Source organism: Thermobia domestica, chromosome 1 (genome assembly GCF_964235325.1).
Source record: "Thermobia domestica chromosome 1, izTheDome1.hap1.1, whole genome shotgun sequence".
Taxonomy (NCBI): domain Eukaryota; kingdom Metazoa; phylum Arthropoda; class Insecta; order Zygentoma; family Lepismatidae; genus Thermobia; species Thermobia domestica.
Window position 1 is genome coordinate 395,484,321 of NC_137454.1, and position 18,576 is coordinate 395,502,896.

An 18,576-nucleotide genomic window follows, 5' to 3' on the forward strand; every position below is an offset into this window, starting at 1 on the left:
AAACAATTGCTTTAAAAAAAATAGGCATATTTATGCTTCAATTCAGGTGAAAAAATATTAATTTTCACAATTAAATAACTTTTTTGGGGGGGGGGGGATGGAGTGTGAATAAAAAGAAAAAGTGTAACATATTATTGAACATTTCCTGATAATGTATAACGAAAAAGTTGGACTGTTTTTTGAAAGACTGTTACTAATAGGACAGAGTTTAGCTAACGTTTACTGTCATGAAAATATGCTGTAATTGGTGTTATAGAAGGATACTGAGGATTAGGCAAGGTACTAAATGAAAGGCTACTGGAAACGGTAGGAGAACAAAAGAAGTATGATAAAGAATATGTTAATGAAAGGAAGAAACAACAGCTTTAAACTTATTTTTACAAACCAAATCCTCTGATGGTGTGAATTCAATAACTTACAAAGATTAAAAAATGATTTGTCTGGACCAGGACTCGAACCCGGCATACCGGTTTTTCCTTTTTCTTTTCTCTCTCTAACAGTGGATAGAGACTGCTTTACAATCAATATCAGTGTTATTCTATTAGGACCATATGCGCCACTGTTACGATGAGCAAACATTAGTACATATAATTGACAAAAAACTGGCTACTTACCAATAAATCCTCCCTTGAAAAATTTAAAGATTTTGACGTTTCGGAACTCTCAGCTAGTTCCTTTCTCAATGGCAAGGTAAAAAGGATTAAAACGGAAAGGAGATAAAAGGAGTAAAACCAGGAATACATACCACTATATAAAAGTAACATACAAAAAAGATCCTATCCGAATTTTTTATTCAGTTCATTCTTTTTTTCATTCTGCTCTGTTCATCTCAGGATCTTTTTTGTACTTTACTTTTATATAGTGGTATGTATTCCTGGTTTTACTCCTTTTATCTCCTTTCCGTTTTAATCCTTTTTATCTCGCCACTGAGAAAGGAACCAGCTGAGAGTTCAGAAACGTCAAAATCTTTAAATTTTTCAAGGGAGGATTCATTGGTAAGTAGCCAATTTTTTGTTAATTTTGAATATCCCCCCATGCGCCCATGTAATTATAATTAATACATATAATCTACTTTCACATATACAGAACGCAAATAAATAAAGAATCCAATTACTATTGACAAGAGCGACATACTTTTCAGCACCATAAAAATAAAGTTTTTTTCTCAAAAACCACGCATCAGAATTTACCGTGAAGCACCTCATTCTCTTTAACTCGATCATGTGCTCTATCGATTCATGTGTGTCTTATCTTTGGACAATATCATAGTTACACATAAATCAAAGTTTAAGAGTTATTTTGGACTGCATCACATAACCCACATAATGTATTCACGTCTTGCTAGTGTCAAACAGGGTGTTTACTGAGTTTCATTTTCAAAATTCCAGTATATTTCTAGTTTATTCAGTATATAAATCAGCAAAATTCTTGTACCTAATACAATGATGTTTAAAGTTTTTTTTAGGAATAATCACACTCTTGATGATTTCAGGTTTGTAATGTTTTACCATCAAAAGAATATTTTATTTTTAATAAATTTAGTTAACCTTGATTTTTTGGAATACAATGATTTTTTAAAACATTTTTTAAAGGGCCTCCCAACTCCCCTCACAGCCCTCCACTCCACCCATTGCTTTAAATGTCTAATTACAAAATGTATATAACTCTTGCTTTGGAAAAATTTACAATCTCAATGGATACAAAATTGTTTCTAAGACTATTAAAATAATTACAAAAAAGTATTCTTGACAAATTACCAGTTTCATGACTTTTCCAGTATGTGGATCAAAATTCCAGTATTTCCAGTATCAAAATTAAATTCCAGTATTTCCAGTATCAGTAGACACCCTGTTAAAATGAGAGCCTCGAACAGGATATCAGTTTCACCTTTTTATTGGCAGGTACTTCTCGTACATCATTTCTTGAAAACTAAGCACGAAGATACTCTCAACCAAATCATTCTGTTTAACTCAGTGAGATCTAACGATTGATATACCGTATAATACTCAAATCCAAGACGCACCCCGATTTTTAAACTTCAAAAGTTGTGTCAATTTCTTGTATTGAATTCTCAGACGCATCCTGGATAGGGGCGGATTAAGGCTTTTGGGGCCATGGAACCGCCTATTTCAAGGGGACCCTATGTTACGAATAATTCCAAAGCATAGATTTTCTTTGCTGCCCTTCCACAGCCTCATAGGCTTATCGAAACACCGAGAACTATGCTGTAGTATTACAATGTGCTCCTGTAAAAACACTAATAGAGTTAAGGAACAAGAATCATATAAAAACAGGTAAAGCTGTACAAGGCTACATTGTTAGAAAAATTTTCTTCCTATATTTTTGCTCTGCAAAGGATTCTATAGTGTCATTAAGCGACACTGAAACGACAGAGCTATTTCAAAGGAATTGTCACCACAACCTCTATTGGTTTGTAATAGAGGCCCAAAATAGCTCACTCCCTGACAAAATAAGAATCGTGAAGACGCTGGTGGAAGAAGACTTAGCGATACCGCGAGCGGAAAAAAAATTAGTATGGGTCTGAAGCCTATGATATAATAAGTTGATTGCTATATTTTAGTATTAAAGAGAGAGAATTTTGGAGCTCCGCTCTTGATTCTGGATGTTCAATGAACCAACTAGAAATTTGACAGTACAAATTAAATCATACGGGTTTATTTGTTCAAACTAAACATTTAAATATAAAGCTTAAAAAGAAACAAAGGTACTCTCTTACAGTCTTACAGTATGAACAGAGGGTATCCTGCTTAAGCACTGTCACTGTCTGAACACACACTTTCAGCATCATTTTGTATGCAGTTTCGTATGCGATTTCTCCCCTTCCCCATCTTATACCAGAAATTTTGGTAGAAAAAGTGCGTCTTAGATTCGAGTATATATGGTATGTCTCATCTTTCTTCGTTGTATACTCTAATAATATCGTAAAATTTGGGATGAATATGATGAACGTTTCAACTAACACATACGGAAACAGCTACCATTCTTCATTGGATTAGCTTGGTGCATATTAAACACAATGCCGACATTTTATTTCTATGGAGATATATTTTTGGGCCTCCTAAACCATAGATTTAAATTATATCCAGTAGCTTGAACTAGAATTGAATAAGTATTTCAGTGACTATGTAAGTATGTACTATATGCATCTACTTGCAAATGCTGCATTACGTTGTTTGTTTGTGCCGAAGGTGACTCCCTCATCTACCACGCTGGAATGAAATTCTCAACCAAGGACATTGACCAGGACAACTGGCCAGACGGACACTGTGCGGAATCTCATATAGGAGCCTGGTGGTACAACGGATGCGATACAAGGTTAGACCAATAATATTTAAAACTTTCGATGCCCAATAGCAGATGATAAAAAGAAGAAAATCTTTGGTTTTGCGTCCTACATTATGCCTTGTAGTCTAAAAAAGACAGATAATTACTGCAAGTTAATGATTGTAAAGAATTGGTGGAATGAGAAAATGTTGCCACATCCAAAACAAACGAACACGACGTTATCCATCTAGAGCTCCATGGTCCAGGATCGAACCATGGACATATGCCATAAGAAGGAAGAGCTCTACCACTGAGCCATTTATATAAATACGTTTAGAGCATTAAAATTTTCACAAGCTCTTTTTTATTTATTTATTTTTTATTAAATTCGTAACTTTATCCATTACGATTCTGAAAATTATTAGAAAGTAACTTTCTGACAAGATTAATATACTTATTTAATGAAAGTAAAACAATGTCTTACAGTTCCAACAACTCAACGCTTTCTTTCTCAGACATTTAATCTACGGAAGACACCTTTAAATTGTTCAAACTGTAACACATTATTTTACTGTAGTTTTAACAAATAAGTGTACTACTCTCATCAGAAAGTTGTTTTTTACATTCCTAAATATTATTTCGCAGTTAATTTCAATAACTGTTTTAACTCTTATTCATCTACCAGTGTTACGATTATTTCATCACTTTATGCAAACAAATATAATAATCACAATATTGCAGTTTATATTAAATTCTTATTGATTTCTGCTTTGACATTATAATCTAGCGTTTCTCCCACTTCATCACACAGTTCGCTTTCAGATTTTCTTATCGGAAAATTTCTTCAGTCACTGAATACGATACTTCACTCAGACTTACTGATTCCATGCACATTTCTTAAAACAACATTCTAGGAAAGGTCCTCACCTCGTAAATTCCTGCAATAAAGAATTATTTTGATACGGACTGGGGAAAATTAATGCTCTTCAAATAGTAGCAGAGCTTACACACGCATAAAGGAAACAGTAGGCTAGTGATAGAAACTCACTTCTGATGCAACGTGTCCTTGGTTCGATTCCTGACGACCTGAGCTTCGATGGAGAATCATGTTCATCAGTCTTCCACAGATACTTTCTTCTTTCTCGAATCCTCATTCCACAAATTATTTCAATTCCAAATCTTCACTTGAATTTAAAATCTCTTTGCTTTAGGTTACAAAGAAAAGAAATTTCGTACAGACAACGCCTACAGTAAATTAAAATGACAATGATCAGAAACATGGGAAAAGTTCGTTCTTAGACAACTAAAAGAAAAGAAGCTGAAAACCTTCTATGTATTGGCGACAAAAATTTTAGAGAACTATTTTCAGGGCTTGGAATAAAAATCACTCCTTCTTTCTTAGGAAACGAAGCATGGTTCAAAGGAATGAAACCAACGAACTGTATTCATTAAAATAAATAAATAAATAATAATGTGATTACAATTTATAAAACTCATAGTTAAATATACAGGTCATTCCATATAAGCCAACAACAAAATGAAATGAAATCTTTTAACCAACATCGCAAGGTTGAGATCCTTAGGCTAAAGGGTTGAGTTGATTTTGAATTTAACGTTCCTTTCAGCAGCGAGGCTATATGAGACAGGACCTAATGATTAACGTGGAATTCGAACCACTTGAGCTCCCGCCGGGAATCGAACAAGGGTCTCCCACCTTAGGCTAAAGCAAACGGAAGATCACTGAAGTGAATGCTTATGAAAAAAAATTCAGGATGAGAATGTGTGAGGAAACGGGGGAAGCACAAAAAAATCCAGAGACGATCTTCAATTGGTCACAAAACTCACATGGCCAGGAATGGAACTAGACTGCCACTAACGTGAGAGCCACCTTGTACCCTATGAAAAAATGAAATGAAATCTTTAAGTTTTACGTCCCACGGTTATGCCGGTTAGGCTAAAGGAGACGGCGATGATGAGAGATGAGTGAAATAATGGAATGAAGACAATGGGAGGAAACGGGAGAACCCCGAGAAAATCCACCAGCACGGTGTTTGTCCACCACAAAGTCCACATGGCGCGAGCTGGGATCGAACCAGGGACCCCAAGCACCGGAGGTGAACGCTCTACCACTGAGCCACCGCGCCCCCTTGTACCCTATGCAATCGTCTACATAATAATTTGGTTGAATAACTAATTTCAAAACTTTTATGTGTTTATTTGTTTTTTTAGTATATAATAATGCCATTAATTCTTCTTTCTTTTTCTCTTCCAAGCAACTTAAATGGTCGATATCTGAATGGCCAACTCCCTCAATCTTACGAATACCAAGGCATGTACTGGTACGACTGGCATGGGCCAGGCTACTCCCTCATGAAGGCTAGGATGATGGTTCGACCACGAGACAAAGTGCTACAGTCTACACCGAACAAAGACGAATCGAAAGAAGATAGTGAAACGAAGAAGGCAAAGGAAAAGAAGAAGAAAGAACAAAAAGAGGAAACTGTTGAAGAACATCCGGAAAATGAAGTGTTCCCTGATTTTTACAACCCTTATCCCGAAGTGCCTAATCCACAATATGACGAATATGACTATCAAAATTAAAATCATTCACGTGCATTTTCCAAAGTTTAAACACAAAGATTCTCACTTAAATTGAAAAACAGTCAATACTTGATGCCGCGTACTAATTTCAGTATCGAAGTGTGATAGTGACAAATCTTGGAAAGAAATTTATCATTCGCTGAGAACATAATTTAATACCTCACATTGTAACATTATTATATTGTTCAAAAGAAATTTTAAAAAATAAAGCGTATTTTTCATAACACCCCAGATGAGATTTGCTTTCTTTGTTCCCCTCAAACTTGCTCAGTGGTACAGTGCTTCCCTCTGGTGCGTGAGGTATCTGATTCGATCCCCAGTCAAGTAAGTTAATGGTGGACAACATCGAATCCGTGGATTTTCTGGGAGTACTCCCGTTTCCTCCCTTTCTCATTCCATCAATTCTTCCATCATCATGTCTCCTTAGCCTACAGGGCATAATCATGGGAAGTTAAACTGATATATTTCACTTTCATTTCAAGCTTGTTTGTTTCTTGAAGTTTAACTTCTCTTTTCGGCAATATGAGACGTGGATTTTCAGTTTAAACTGGAATCCGAACCACCGTATGGGTTCAAATGCTCTCGCACCGGAAATCGCACCAGAGACCTCGTGCATCACATACTAGCCACTCGATACCAGGAAGCCCTTATCCTTCTTAAGACTATGAAAAATGAAATGAAATGTAATTTAGTTTAACGTCCAACTTTATGGCCTTTACGCTAAAGGAAAGGGATGATTAATGGAAGTTAATGATTGCGAAATTCTATTTTTTGTACTCCCACCTGGAATCGAATCCGAGACTACGCGCACCACAGGTGCGGGAAGAGCTCTCAGACTTATGAATTTAAACTAGATCGCCTTCAATCTAGGGAACTCCACGTTTGATTCCGATGCCAAGTATGCATCTATTGCCCTACAAGGCACAACGTAAGATAAAAAACAAAACAAAAGATATGTCCCCCCAAATTTTACTCATTACAGATAAATCTTACTCCTTTATTTTTGTATGTCTCTGTGATTCCTATTGTAAGAACGTTGCAGCAAAGTTAAAAAAAAAAATGAGCTGCTTCATATATGAAATGCATATTTTGTTCCACAGAAATATTCTGTCTTTGGTGGCCATCTTTAAACTTAGAAATTACTCAGGTTCGTTGTTGTTATATCTTTAGATATGTATTTTTACAAGCATTTGCATGTCTCTTACTGTTCGACAGAACATCTAAGACTTTTATTTTACTCCTTCCAGTTTAAACGCATTCAAAAGGATCCTGATTACCTCACTCCCGTCCAAAGAATTGAACTCGGTCTGAACCATCGTGTCATATATATTCGGCAATTCGAAAGAAAAAAAAAACTCCGTTTGTGCATGTGCGAGAATGCTTGGAAGAGCGATGTCAGTCCTGTGGTGCTGTGTGCAGTAGTGCAGTAGACAGTGAAAAATCGAAGAAGAATGTTGTGTTGCAGTTCACTTGTCTGCTATAATAATTAAAAATGAACTCTCCAATAGAAAAACCCACCAAATGTGAAATGCGTGTGGTAATACGACTTCCGAGTACTTTCGAAAGCTGCGATTCATTACAACTCTGACGACCGATCCAGAACAAGAGTCGGGGCATGCTGATTGCCGGTATGGTGTTGGTTGGTTCACGATAACGCTCGACGTACTAAAAAAAACTTTTGAAGCAGTTCCACTGAAATGTTTTTGGTCATCCTTCTTATAACCCAGACTTGGCACCGAGGGACTACCACCTCTTCATGCACATAAAACAGTGGTTTGTGTCGTATCACTTTAACAATGACAATGCGCTACACAAAGCCGTTAGCGGGTGGCTTCTTCCCAGGGAGGGGAGTTTATATATATATATAGACATGAGTATTATTAGAATCAGGTTCACAAATATACAACGTCAATCTAGATAAATACCTTAAGACCAGATTTTTCTCCACAAATGGAAGCATGTTTGGCTTGAATGAGTGACTTTTCCCCTTTGCGTATTAAAGATTGAGCGAATTCAACACGCGCTCACTCGCATACACTTACCTTCAGCATCCTTGTCACTAAGAAACCTATGTCTTCAACCACTTACATGTTAATCTAATTTTTCTTGCATCATCTGCATTCGAACGGATAAATCCCTTTTCAGCACCGAGGCTAAATGGAATGGAACACATTATTTAAAGTGCGAGCTGAAACGCTACTCGGATTTCTTACCGTTTGAAATGTCCTACATTCATTACTGGTTGAGTTGAGTTGATTTTGAATTTAACGTCCCTTTCAGCAGCGAGGCTATATGAGACGTGGACCTACTGATTAACGTGGAATCCGAACCACATGAGCTCCCGCCGGGAATCGAACCCGGGTCTTCCACGCTAAAGGCGCGTACGCTAACCGCTTAGCCACGAAGGAGCTCATTCATTACTGGTTACACAACATCAAAGATAAAATCTACTGAATTAAAAGCTTAACGGGCGTTTGGAATAAGAGAAAGACAACTTTAAAACGTAGGTATTCATGTATTTTAACACAAACATGTATCAAATACTAATTTGTGTTCAATATTCAGCATCAATGTTCAACATCCCGCTCGTATTTTTTAAAATTCCTATTAAATCTATATATATATAAAAATGAAAGTCACTATGTTTTTGACTTTGTACCTCTTGAACCACCCGACCAATCTCGATCAAATTTTCAACATAGATGAGGTTCGAGTCAATGATGGCTTTTATCGTTTCACTTTTACGGTGCAACGTAGAGGAGGGAGGATGGGGAGATATTTAAAAATGATCGAAAGTTACCAATATTAATGTCGAATCCATAGTTTCCGGGATCGCTAAGACAAACAGTGACACTTCCGATGCCGTTTAAATCCAAATTCAACCCTTTATGTCCAAAATGAAACATATTCTCCCCATGTGAAGAACGGACATTCTGCTAATAATTAAATGAATAAATAAATAATAAACTACATTTACTGTACAATGTGTAGCACTTAGAAAGCAATATTCAAGCACAAAAACAGTACAAGAAAATAATTCTTTAGAGCTTACTTATTTTCTTCTCACTATCTTTTAATATTTCTTCTACAAATCCAATAAAAACTTAGAATACTGTACTTACCTATTTTGATTCCGCGCTGCCAACTAAACGTGACACTTCTCGCCCGAATGTGGACTTTATCCTCTGTTTTGACTGACGTCACACATCCAATCAAGTCTTCGTCTTTTAACTTCTCCTCAAGAGACGTATCCAATTGCTGGATCGCTCTCTGTACTCGCTCCATACGAGATAAGCTGGACGTTTCTTCAAAAGAAAAACAACATATTTTACTCATCATTTCATATTTTAATATTCTACTGTGTAGATTGTATTGAGATATACTAAAAGAAGTTGGATGACCATATTCTGACATACTAAAATAAAATAGATCAATATATGCTATGTTCCTCCTTTATTTATTTACAAGACAAGACGGTAAATTGCAAATTAAAAGATCGTGTACAAAGGGCACTAGGAAAATTTAGCAATAAGATCTTATTTCTTATAATTTTTCAAAGAACTTTCGACCACACATTACCCAACACATGTTTCCATTCTTCGAAACCAGTCGTCGAAGAAACTCTGCCATCTTTCGGCACAGATCTGGGCACACTCATCTTCCCAAGCCCTTGGTAGGGCGTCATCGCTTGTAAAACGCCTTCCTTTCAGTCTGGTCTTTACTAGGAGAACAGCGCGAAGTCACAGGGAGCGAGATCTGAACTGTACGGAGGGTGATCTAATAGTTTTAGTCCAGTGTTGGCCAAATACTCTGAGCAAACTTTGAACGGTGCGCTGGAGCGTTCTCGTAGTGAAGAAACCATGCAACTATTTGAGAGCTGTAAGAACTTTAGGCAGACATTCCTCGTTATACCACTTCCCTGTAACTGTCTTCTGTGCTTCTAAGACAACTCGCTTGACAATTCCTCGCACACTAAAAAATACCACCGAACAGCCACGGGGGTCTCCTTATCCTGGAACATCTACACGTTGTTTTGAACCGTGTTCGGGACGCCATAGTAATAGAGCCAAGTTTCGTCACCTGTCACACTACTGTTCACAGAGGAAGATTTTTCAATTTATAAATGTTTTCAACATGTCACGGCACCATGAAACACGGTGTCCATCTGCTCGTCGGTCAAGTCATGCGGTACCCAAAGTGTACAAAGCTTTCTAACTCGAAGGTGATCGCGGAGAATAGCATGAACTGCTAGTGGATTAATGCCCAAGCATACCTCTATTTCATGGTATGTAACCTGTCTATCTTGTCTCAATCATTTTCCTTACTGCAGCAGTGTTTTGTTCAGTCACAAATGAATATGGCCGACCTGACCTTAGAGCGTTCTCAAGGCTGAAATTTCCTTTCTGAAACTCTCGGTACCACCTAAACATCGTTGTACGATGAGGACAATTCTCTCCAAGCACAGGAGTCATTTCCTCTAAACACTCATCAACACTTGTATTCAGTTTTTGCCCAGTATTCAGTTTTTGACTACGACTGTATCTCCATCTCTTTTCAACTGACACTGAAACAATGATTAGAGCTTCTAAAGTGCAGATTTGGACATGTCTAAACACATGCTAATTTGAAAACTCCTGTGATGATCCGTTCTGTTCTATTGCAAAACTTTCCTAGTGCCCTTATATATATATATATATATATATATATATATATATATATATATATATATATATATATATATAACGATAAGACCGGCTATGATGTACAGTAGTGAAACATGGCCAATCGCAAGGGCCCAGGAAAAGATGAAAGTGGTGGAGATGAGAGTATTAACATGAATGTGTGGTGTGATGAGGAAGAACAGAATAAGAAATGATTATATGATAGGAACTGCTAAGGTGGGACCCTTGAGTAAAAACTTTCAAGAATGAAGGTTTAGATGGCGTGCACAAGTAGAACAAATAAACGACGATTATGTGAAAAAGAAAAAAGGAAAGTTAGAAGTACCTGCTAAAAGGAACAGGGGGAAGACCTAAGATGAGTTGGATGGACAAGATATAAAATGATCTGAGAGAGAGGAAATGGAGAATAAAGAACGCCCAAAATAGAGGAGTTGGAGGAAAAGAATTGAAGACGGGAACGCCGACCCGATATAAACATGAAAAAAGGCAGAGACCAAAATGTGATTTATGTACAAAGAAGATAATAAAGCGTGGGAGGAACTTACAAAAAAAGTTAGTTAGCGTTATACATTGGAAATACAGGGGATAGACAAAAAAATCTAAAAACACTTCATACAGGTCACGTAAGTAGTGCCCTCCACTGTACAACACGTGTTGCGGTTGCCGATCGTTTTCTGTTTTCAATGTGTCATGTGGACCTTCCGTCAGCAGGAACCAGTTCACCTGTGAGTGTCGTGGTGTGAAAGTAGTACGGTAAAATGGGCGACCTGACAGACTTCCAAAGAGGCATGATCGTTGGTATCCGTCTGGTTGGAGCTTCAGTGACAACAGTGGCGAACATCGTGGGGGTATCGAAAGGCACTGTGTCCAATGTCACGAGGGCATACACAATTTCTGGGCAAACAACATCTGCAAAGCATAACAGTGGTCGAAAGACAATCCTGTCAGATAGGGATTGGAGGGGATTAAAACGGATTGTAGCAGCTAAAAAGAAGACCACTGCAATGAAAATTACGTCTAAACTCAATTCCGGCCTACAGAACCCAGTTTCATCGAAAACAGTGCGACGGGAACTTCATAAAATGAAAATTCATGGCAGGGCCGCTATCGCCAAACCCCTGGTCACAACAGTAAATGCGAAGAGGCGTATCCAGTGGTGCAAGGACCACAAGGCGTGGACTCATGAGCAGTGGAAACACGAAATGTGGTCTGATGAATCGACGTTCACTTTGTTTCCAACAACCGGCGTGTTTACGTATGGAGAACACCGTCGCAGGCCTATGATACAGACTGTCTGCTCTCAACTGTAAAGCATACGGGTGGTGCTGTTACAGTATGGGCAGTGATATCGTGGTTTTCTGCAGGTCCCATTATAGCCCTGCATGGAATGATGAATGCTAAGGCGTATGAGGCCATTTTGGGGGACCAGGTTCTACCCATGGCCCAAATATTGTTCCCTGGTGGTGATGGCATCTACCAACATGATTTGGCACCCTGTCACGCTGCAAAAACGGTGAAATCATGGTTTGAGAAGCATGACCAGGAGCTATCACACCTCCTCTGGGTCCCACAATCACCAGATCTGAACATCATTGAGCCATTGTGGTCGGAGTTAGAACGGCGTGTTCGGTCTCATTACCTTCCACCAGCATCCCTTAAGGAACTGGAGCATGTTTTGGAGGAACAATTGTACAAAATGCCACACACCACAGTTCAGGAGCTGTATATGTCAATTCCACGTCGAATCCAAGCTGTTTTGGACACAAAAGGAGGCCCCACACCATACTAGGTATGATTTTTACACTTTTGCAAACGTTTTAGATTTTTTTGTCCAACCCATGTACAACGTAGTATTCGATTTGTGAGAAGAGGAAATATCTAGACACAATGGTCTGACTCGCTTCTAATTATTAAAACAGAACAGTGGCCTTTCATTCATGATTGCTCAGGTTTGAATTAATAAAATTATTACTAATATTGTTTATCATTAAAGACTGAATTTTAAAAATCAATGATAGGAAGAGAAATAAATAATGAAATCTAAAATAAGAGAAATTGAAAGGGCATTGAAACACCTTATGAACATGGTGTCCTCCTATAAGGGATTGATATGGCAAATTACTATATAGAAGTTAAAGCTTCTTCACAGACTGCAACAGTTACTATGGACATCTCAAATATATTTGCCCCATTATTTAATTTATTCACAAATATCATGTATGTAAAAAGTATTGAATGTCATTATTAGGAAAAGACAATCAACAGTGTATTCTGCTACGTATACAGTAAATAAATAAATAAATAATTTCCTCCGCTATAATAAACATTATCAATTGTTACAGATTACAAACAAGATGTCTTTTAGCACCACAAATGATAATTTTCCCACACAGGGATGTTGTACATCGTACGCAACATTTCCAAATTAATAACATTTCTGAACCATTAAAATTCATATGCTAATTTTCTTAACACCTCAGTATGGTACTTTTATAATAATTTGATTTTAAACGTCTATCAATATTTATTCCTTGGTATTTAAGCATGCTGATAGAATTATGGGGCTCAGAGATGCACATTAATTAAGTCGTATCAGTTGCCAATAGTATACGGTTTTTTATGCAAATTTTCGGACTAGTGAGGCTACGGGAAGTATTTTCAGATGAAACTTGGTAACATGGATATATATATATATATATATATATATATATATATATATATATATATATATATATATATATATGTGTGTGTGTGTGTGTGTGTGTGTGTGTATGTACGGTACGTATTCTGAATTTTATTTCACTAAAATTTTGCTCACTTAAATAATTATTACTACGATTATATTGTTCACAGCGATCAAAAGCTGTGTGATATGAAAAAAAAATTACGACAATCGCTGCAACAAATATTATCTGCACCGACTACAATTTACATGGTTTGAAAGCAGCTTATGAAAGTATGTATATTTTAAAGTATCTATAAAATGTTGTTGAGTTGATTTTCAGTTTAACGCCCATTTCTGCAACGAGGCCATATGAGACGGATTAACGTGGAATCCGAACATGAGCTGCTGCCGGAAATCGAACCCGGTCTCCCACGCCGAAGCCGCGTACGCTAACCATATAAAATCTTGTCTGTGCTTGTACTTGTAAACTTAAAAAAAGAGAAACATGATCATGAATTTTAGTATAGACCACCTTTAAATCTGGTGCTAAAGAACACACAAGCGAAAAAAAAAAAAAAAATACATACTACAGTAATTAAAGCGAGTGTATCGATGTTGTGTCTAATAAGTAAATATGCTATTCAATTACTACAGATAACGTGACAGATAAATTTCAAATTACAACATACACATACCTTTTTGAGGTAAAGGAACTGCTAAGGATTCCACAACACAGCCGTCAAATTTATCTTCTGTCAAAGCGGAGGTAGAAAATACTGGTTGATACTTCCTCCTGAAATTGTAACATCAATAAATAATTATATCAGAGTCAAACGCTACTAACAAATTCAACTTATTTGACACATGATAGGCTTATCACTAAGTTTGAAAATTTTGGTCTCAAACCTATTCGGAAAGTCACATTAGTAACTCGGCAGCCCACAAATTCCAATACTGGCCAATTTGCATTTAAGTAATTACGCACTACAGACCAACTTTGTAATAAGATTCTAATTCTATGGCCTATAGAACATGGAGGTTCAATGTCGTGTTCACAAGAGCTCTCCATAAATTTCTGTATTTAGCCAACTGGACCCAGTTTCTACTCTGTACTCCTATTTCTGCGATATCCATCTTAATACTGTTCTCCCATCTATGCCTAGGTCTTCCAGATGATATTAAGATCCTACTTAAAATAATACTGTTGTTATAAACTTTGAACGGAATTTTAGAAGTGTGTTTCCATTATATATATATATTTTCTACTTATGCCCACTGGAACTTACAGAAACCTTTCATTTTTTAAAAAAAAATATAAAAATACGCCCCTCCAATAGAAGTAAATAACCGCTGTTGCAATGGCTGGCTATAATTCAGTTCAAGAGCGGGAGTTTTATTTTAGGCAATTTATAGTTAGCCCAGATGGAAATGAACTTTGAGATTTTCACGATCTATGCCATGATGTAATGTACTGTAGTTGTTCATTACAAAACACGTGGTAGAAAAAGTTTATTAGTCTTTTTGACTTTTACTTACAAAATTCTTTTTAAGATTTTTTCGAGTGAAGCAAATCAAAATAAAAAAAAAAAAGAGGTACTTTTGCTTCTAACTGTTCATGAAACATAACTGAAAAATTTATTGACAACTACCATAAAAGAAAAACATGTAGAGCCTTTCTATTTAAGTGTGCCCCTGCTAGCGCTGCTGTCGATGTGTGTTTTCCCTTACCTCTTTCAAAAGACGAGGGACAATTTATTGTGGCCTAGATCCCTCAATAGTTGGATGCGAACAGAATTGCCACATTGAAATATTCCGAATTATTTCACGGGCTTCGCTGTGCATTATCTTGTTAGGCATTCTAAGTAGCCTACGATCTTCAATCGCCAAGACCAAACGACTGAAAGGCAAATTGGCAACACAGCCAAGGTCATTCACTTCTTTTTCCTAAAGCAAAGGAAAACTTTTGTCCGTAAGAGGGCGGCAAGAGTGGGGCTGAAGTATGTTTCATATATTTCCCGAGGGCACAGTTGGAACAGAAAGGCTCTAGCAGCATCATGTGAACGAATTTGATTCCTATAGAGTGATATTTTCTTAATATTGAAACTGGAAGTGGTAGTAATTTCTTTCATTTCAGGTTTTAGAGAGATTAGAGTTGAAATGGAATATACTCATGCGACATTTAATTGAGTGCAGAAAACTATTTACATACATATACCGGTATATATTACCGTTTTCTACTCTATAACAATCACCGTTAAAACCGGAAATTGTGGAGTCTGCCCCTTTTGGTTTTGATAGAGAAATCAGACTCCTGGGATGCTTAATTGACTGATCTGATTTCTACAACTCGCTTCCTAACTTTTGATTCTACCAAATAAAATCTTTGATCTCTCGGACAAACAGAGGTAAATATATTAAAAGAGTTTTGGTAAACCACATTCCTTAAAAACTAACTTCAATTTTTCACTGTACTCATACGGTTAGGTTATATGGAAAATGGTAATGTCAATCAAAACAATGAATGCTGCACACTTTCGGACTTCAATGTTTTTCGCAACTTGAACCTCAGCGTCCCTGCTTGAAGTTTCCAAGATGTCACCTCTAGTTTAAAGCCCTAATGCATCCCGATACAAAAACAGTTTATCTTAAGAAAACAAGAACATTTGAAGGCACAGTAAAGCCCCGGTGTGGACGATTGTCCTATCCGCGAGTGCCGCGAAATTTTTTTTTTAACACTGCTGCAGTCGCGCTCATTTATTTTTTGTAAGTAGTCGCTACGGACTGATACTCTACATGCAAATAAATATTGTTATGTTCTAAAACAAAATCAATGTTTCCAACAATAGTGCACGTTTCAAAGTGCAACTCTACTCTGATAAGCCCTCGTGGCTAAGCGGTTAGCGTACGCGTCTTTGGCGTGGGAGACCCGGGTTCGATTCCCGGTGGGAGCTCATGTGGTTCGAATTCCACGTTAATCAGTAGGTCCACGTCTCATATAGCCTCGTTGCTGAAAGGGACGCTAAACTAAAATCAACTCAACTCTACTCTGATAAGCACAAGCTGAATTTTGTAAGGTACGAAAAACAGGGTGCGAAAATTTATTTGCGTTCAAGTCCGCGGGCGACCACTGGACGCTTAATTACGAACTTCAAACAAACAAATAAAAAAAAAAAATAAAAAATAAATAAATAAATAAATAATAATAATTCAAGCCAACAACCGGGCAAATACAATAGGTGCTACAGTGCGAAGGTCCAAAATTACTAACAGGTTTATTGTGCATTGTAATCCTATGGCGCACTCAGGACTCTCATAATTTGTGGACGAGTGGCAGACTCTTATTCTTTAGTTTTCGTCATGGCTTTCACATTCTCTGATCACTGACCCTGACGACCCGAGCAATAAAACCAATAGAACATAGGTTTTATGTTGAAATACGTGTGTGTGTAGTCTTTTTCGGGTTATCCACCATTTTCGCTATCCGCGGTGCCGTTGCCACCTAATTACGCCGGATAATCATCGTGGCTTTACTGTATTTGATAATGATTTAGGGTGAAGAAATTGACTGACCTGGCCAAAGGACTATCAACAATATCGGGGCTCCCAGGAGAGACATCCCCTCGAGGCAGCTGCGAAGACAGTGACCGTGGGACTTCTGGTGGTGGCTGTCGGTTGCCTGTCGTCTCCTGCATGGACCGAGAGCTGCGATAAGGCTTTCGATTGAGTGGACTAGGAGATGTGCCTCGAGAGCGATTCTCAGATACATTGCGGAAGGAATGACTTTTATCTGCAGTCCCTATTACATGCGACACACACTCATCAATGCTTGCCTTCAATTCCTGAAAATAAAAATATTTTACTTAAGTTTGCTAAATTATCCATAATTTCGGAGACAAAAATTAACTTTGTCCCGTAACACATAGATACCGCACACAAATACAGAAAAGTGACTGTTAAAAACTAGCAAATGTACCTGCGTGTGACGAAAGAAGTTGATATATTGCTGTCCCTCCCTCTACATTAAAATCCTGATATTCAGGGTCGTAGAGTCCACTAAGACTATAAAGCTAAGCCTACCAAAAATGTATACAACAAATTCAAAATTATGTTGTTAACCATTGATACATTTTTTATCTATTAATTAATATACATTATATTTATTTTATAACGTATCGCATAAATATCACACAAGCAGCAATATACTTTCAAGTTTCTAACTGGTTCCATTAGCTTTGTTGTCTTAAATAACGAACTAAACCCTGTTCGGTCATAGCTCTAAACTGCGATAAACAAAACCACGTGAAACTAAATCTCGCTGATTTGCTGTTGGCCTACCGACGCTTGTACTCCTCCGCAAAATAGTTTATATGATTTGATTATTACTTTTACTATGAAGCTCCATATAAAACTGCTACATTATTATAAATGATAAAAAATAATACGGATTATCTAATAAAACTGCAATCGAGTGTAGTTAATGGAACAATAGAAATAAACACTAAGCATGCGCAGTAGTTAGGACGCCAATTCAACTGTAGAGGCGTGTTCTGCTTTTAAGTCTGAAAGACGGCTGGCATGAATCCCGGTTCCGTGAGTGTTCTGGTGAAACACCTTTACTCATTAAGTAACAATTGTTTACGAGCCAAATTAGATTTTTTTTTTTTATCCCCGTGCGGAGTGGGAGTGATACTTCAATAGCCAATCGTATTTGTGACGAGCGGAAGGATACAAATATTTTGTTTATCGGAGTTTAGAGCTTACAGTGAACAAAGCAAATTTTATTTAAAAATATTAACTGTGTACCAGTTTCATCAATCAACTGAACATGGCTTCATCAGATACTGTAAAAATATAACATGACCCTCAGAAAATGGTTCTGAACGCTAATTGGCTGATCAAAACGGATTCAGCGAATCATAACAGAAGTTGACAAAAGTGTAACTAAACACCATAAATACCTTTCCCTCTCTAGTCCGTAGAAAACTAAGCTACAAATTAAGTGTTTTCAATAACTTGTCCACTGTTCGTCAATTTTAAGTCCTCCTTTCCAATTTATAACACATCTATGCTCTTTTTCAATGAAATAAAATGAAAAATGAAATCTTTGTTTTACATCTCACGCTTATGACGGTTAGGCTAAAGGAGACGGTGATTATGAGTAATGAATGAAATGGTGGAATGAAGAAAGTGGAAGAAAACGGGAGAACCCCGAGAAGACCCACGTACACAGTGTTTGTCCACCACAAAGTTCACTTGGCGGGGGCTGGGATCGAATCCGGGACCCCATGCACCGGAGGTAAACGCTCTACCACTAAGCCACCGCGGCCCCCGCTTTTTCAATGA

General features: G+C 37.3%; 2 protein-coding genes across 2 annotated transcripts in view; one reads left to right on the plus strand and one right to left on the minus strand.

The window, feature by feature from the left end:
* Positions 1-6,112, plus strand: part of LOC145665379 (angiopoietin-4-like) — a 36,374-nt gene extending 30,262 nt beyond the window's left edge. The window contains exons 9-10 of the mRNA XM_081732682.1: positions 3,210-3,336; positions 5,559-6,112. Of these exons, the coding sequence (XP_081588808.1) occupies positions 3,210-3,336; positions 5,559-5,886 (455 nt within the window). The 3' untranslated portion in view covers positions 5,887-6,112. The remainder of the gene's footprint in view (positions 1-3,209; positions 3,337-5,558) is intronic.
* Positions 1-18,576, minus strand: part of Mekk1 (mitogen-activated protein kinase kinase kinase 4) — a 146,393-nt gene that overhangs the window by 59,260 nt on the left and 68,557 nt on the right. The window contains exons 17-19 of the mRNA XM_081732686.1: positions 16,804-17,072; positions 13,929-14,026; positions 9,009-9,191 (exon numbers count right to left, since the gene is read on the minus strand). Of these exons, the coding sequence (XP_081588812.1) occupies positions 9,009-9,191; positions 13,929-14,026; positions 16,804-17,072 (550 nt within the window). The remainder of the gene's footprint in view (positions 1-9,008; positions 9,192-13,928; positions 14,027-16,803; positions 17,073-18,576) is intronic.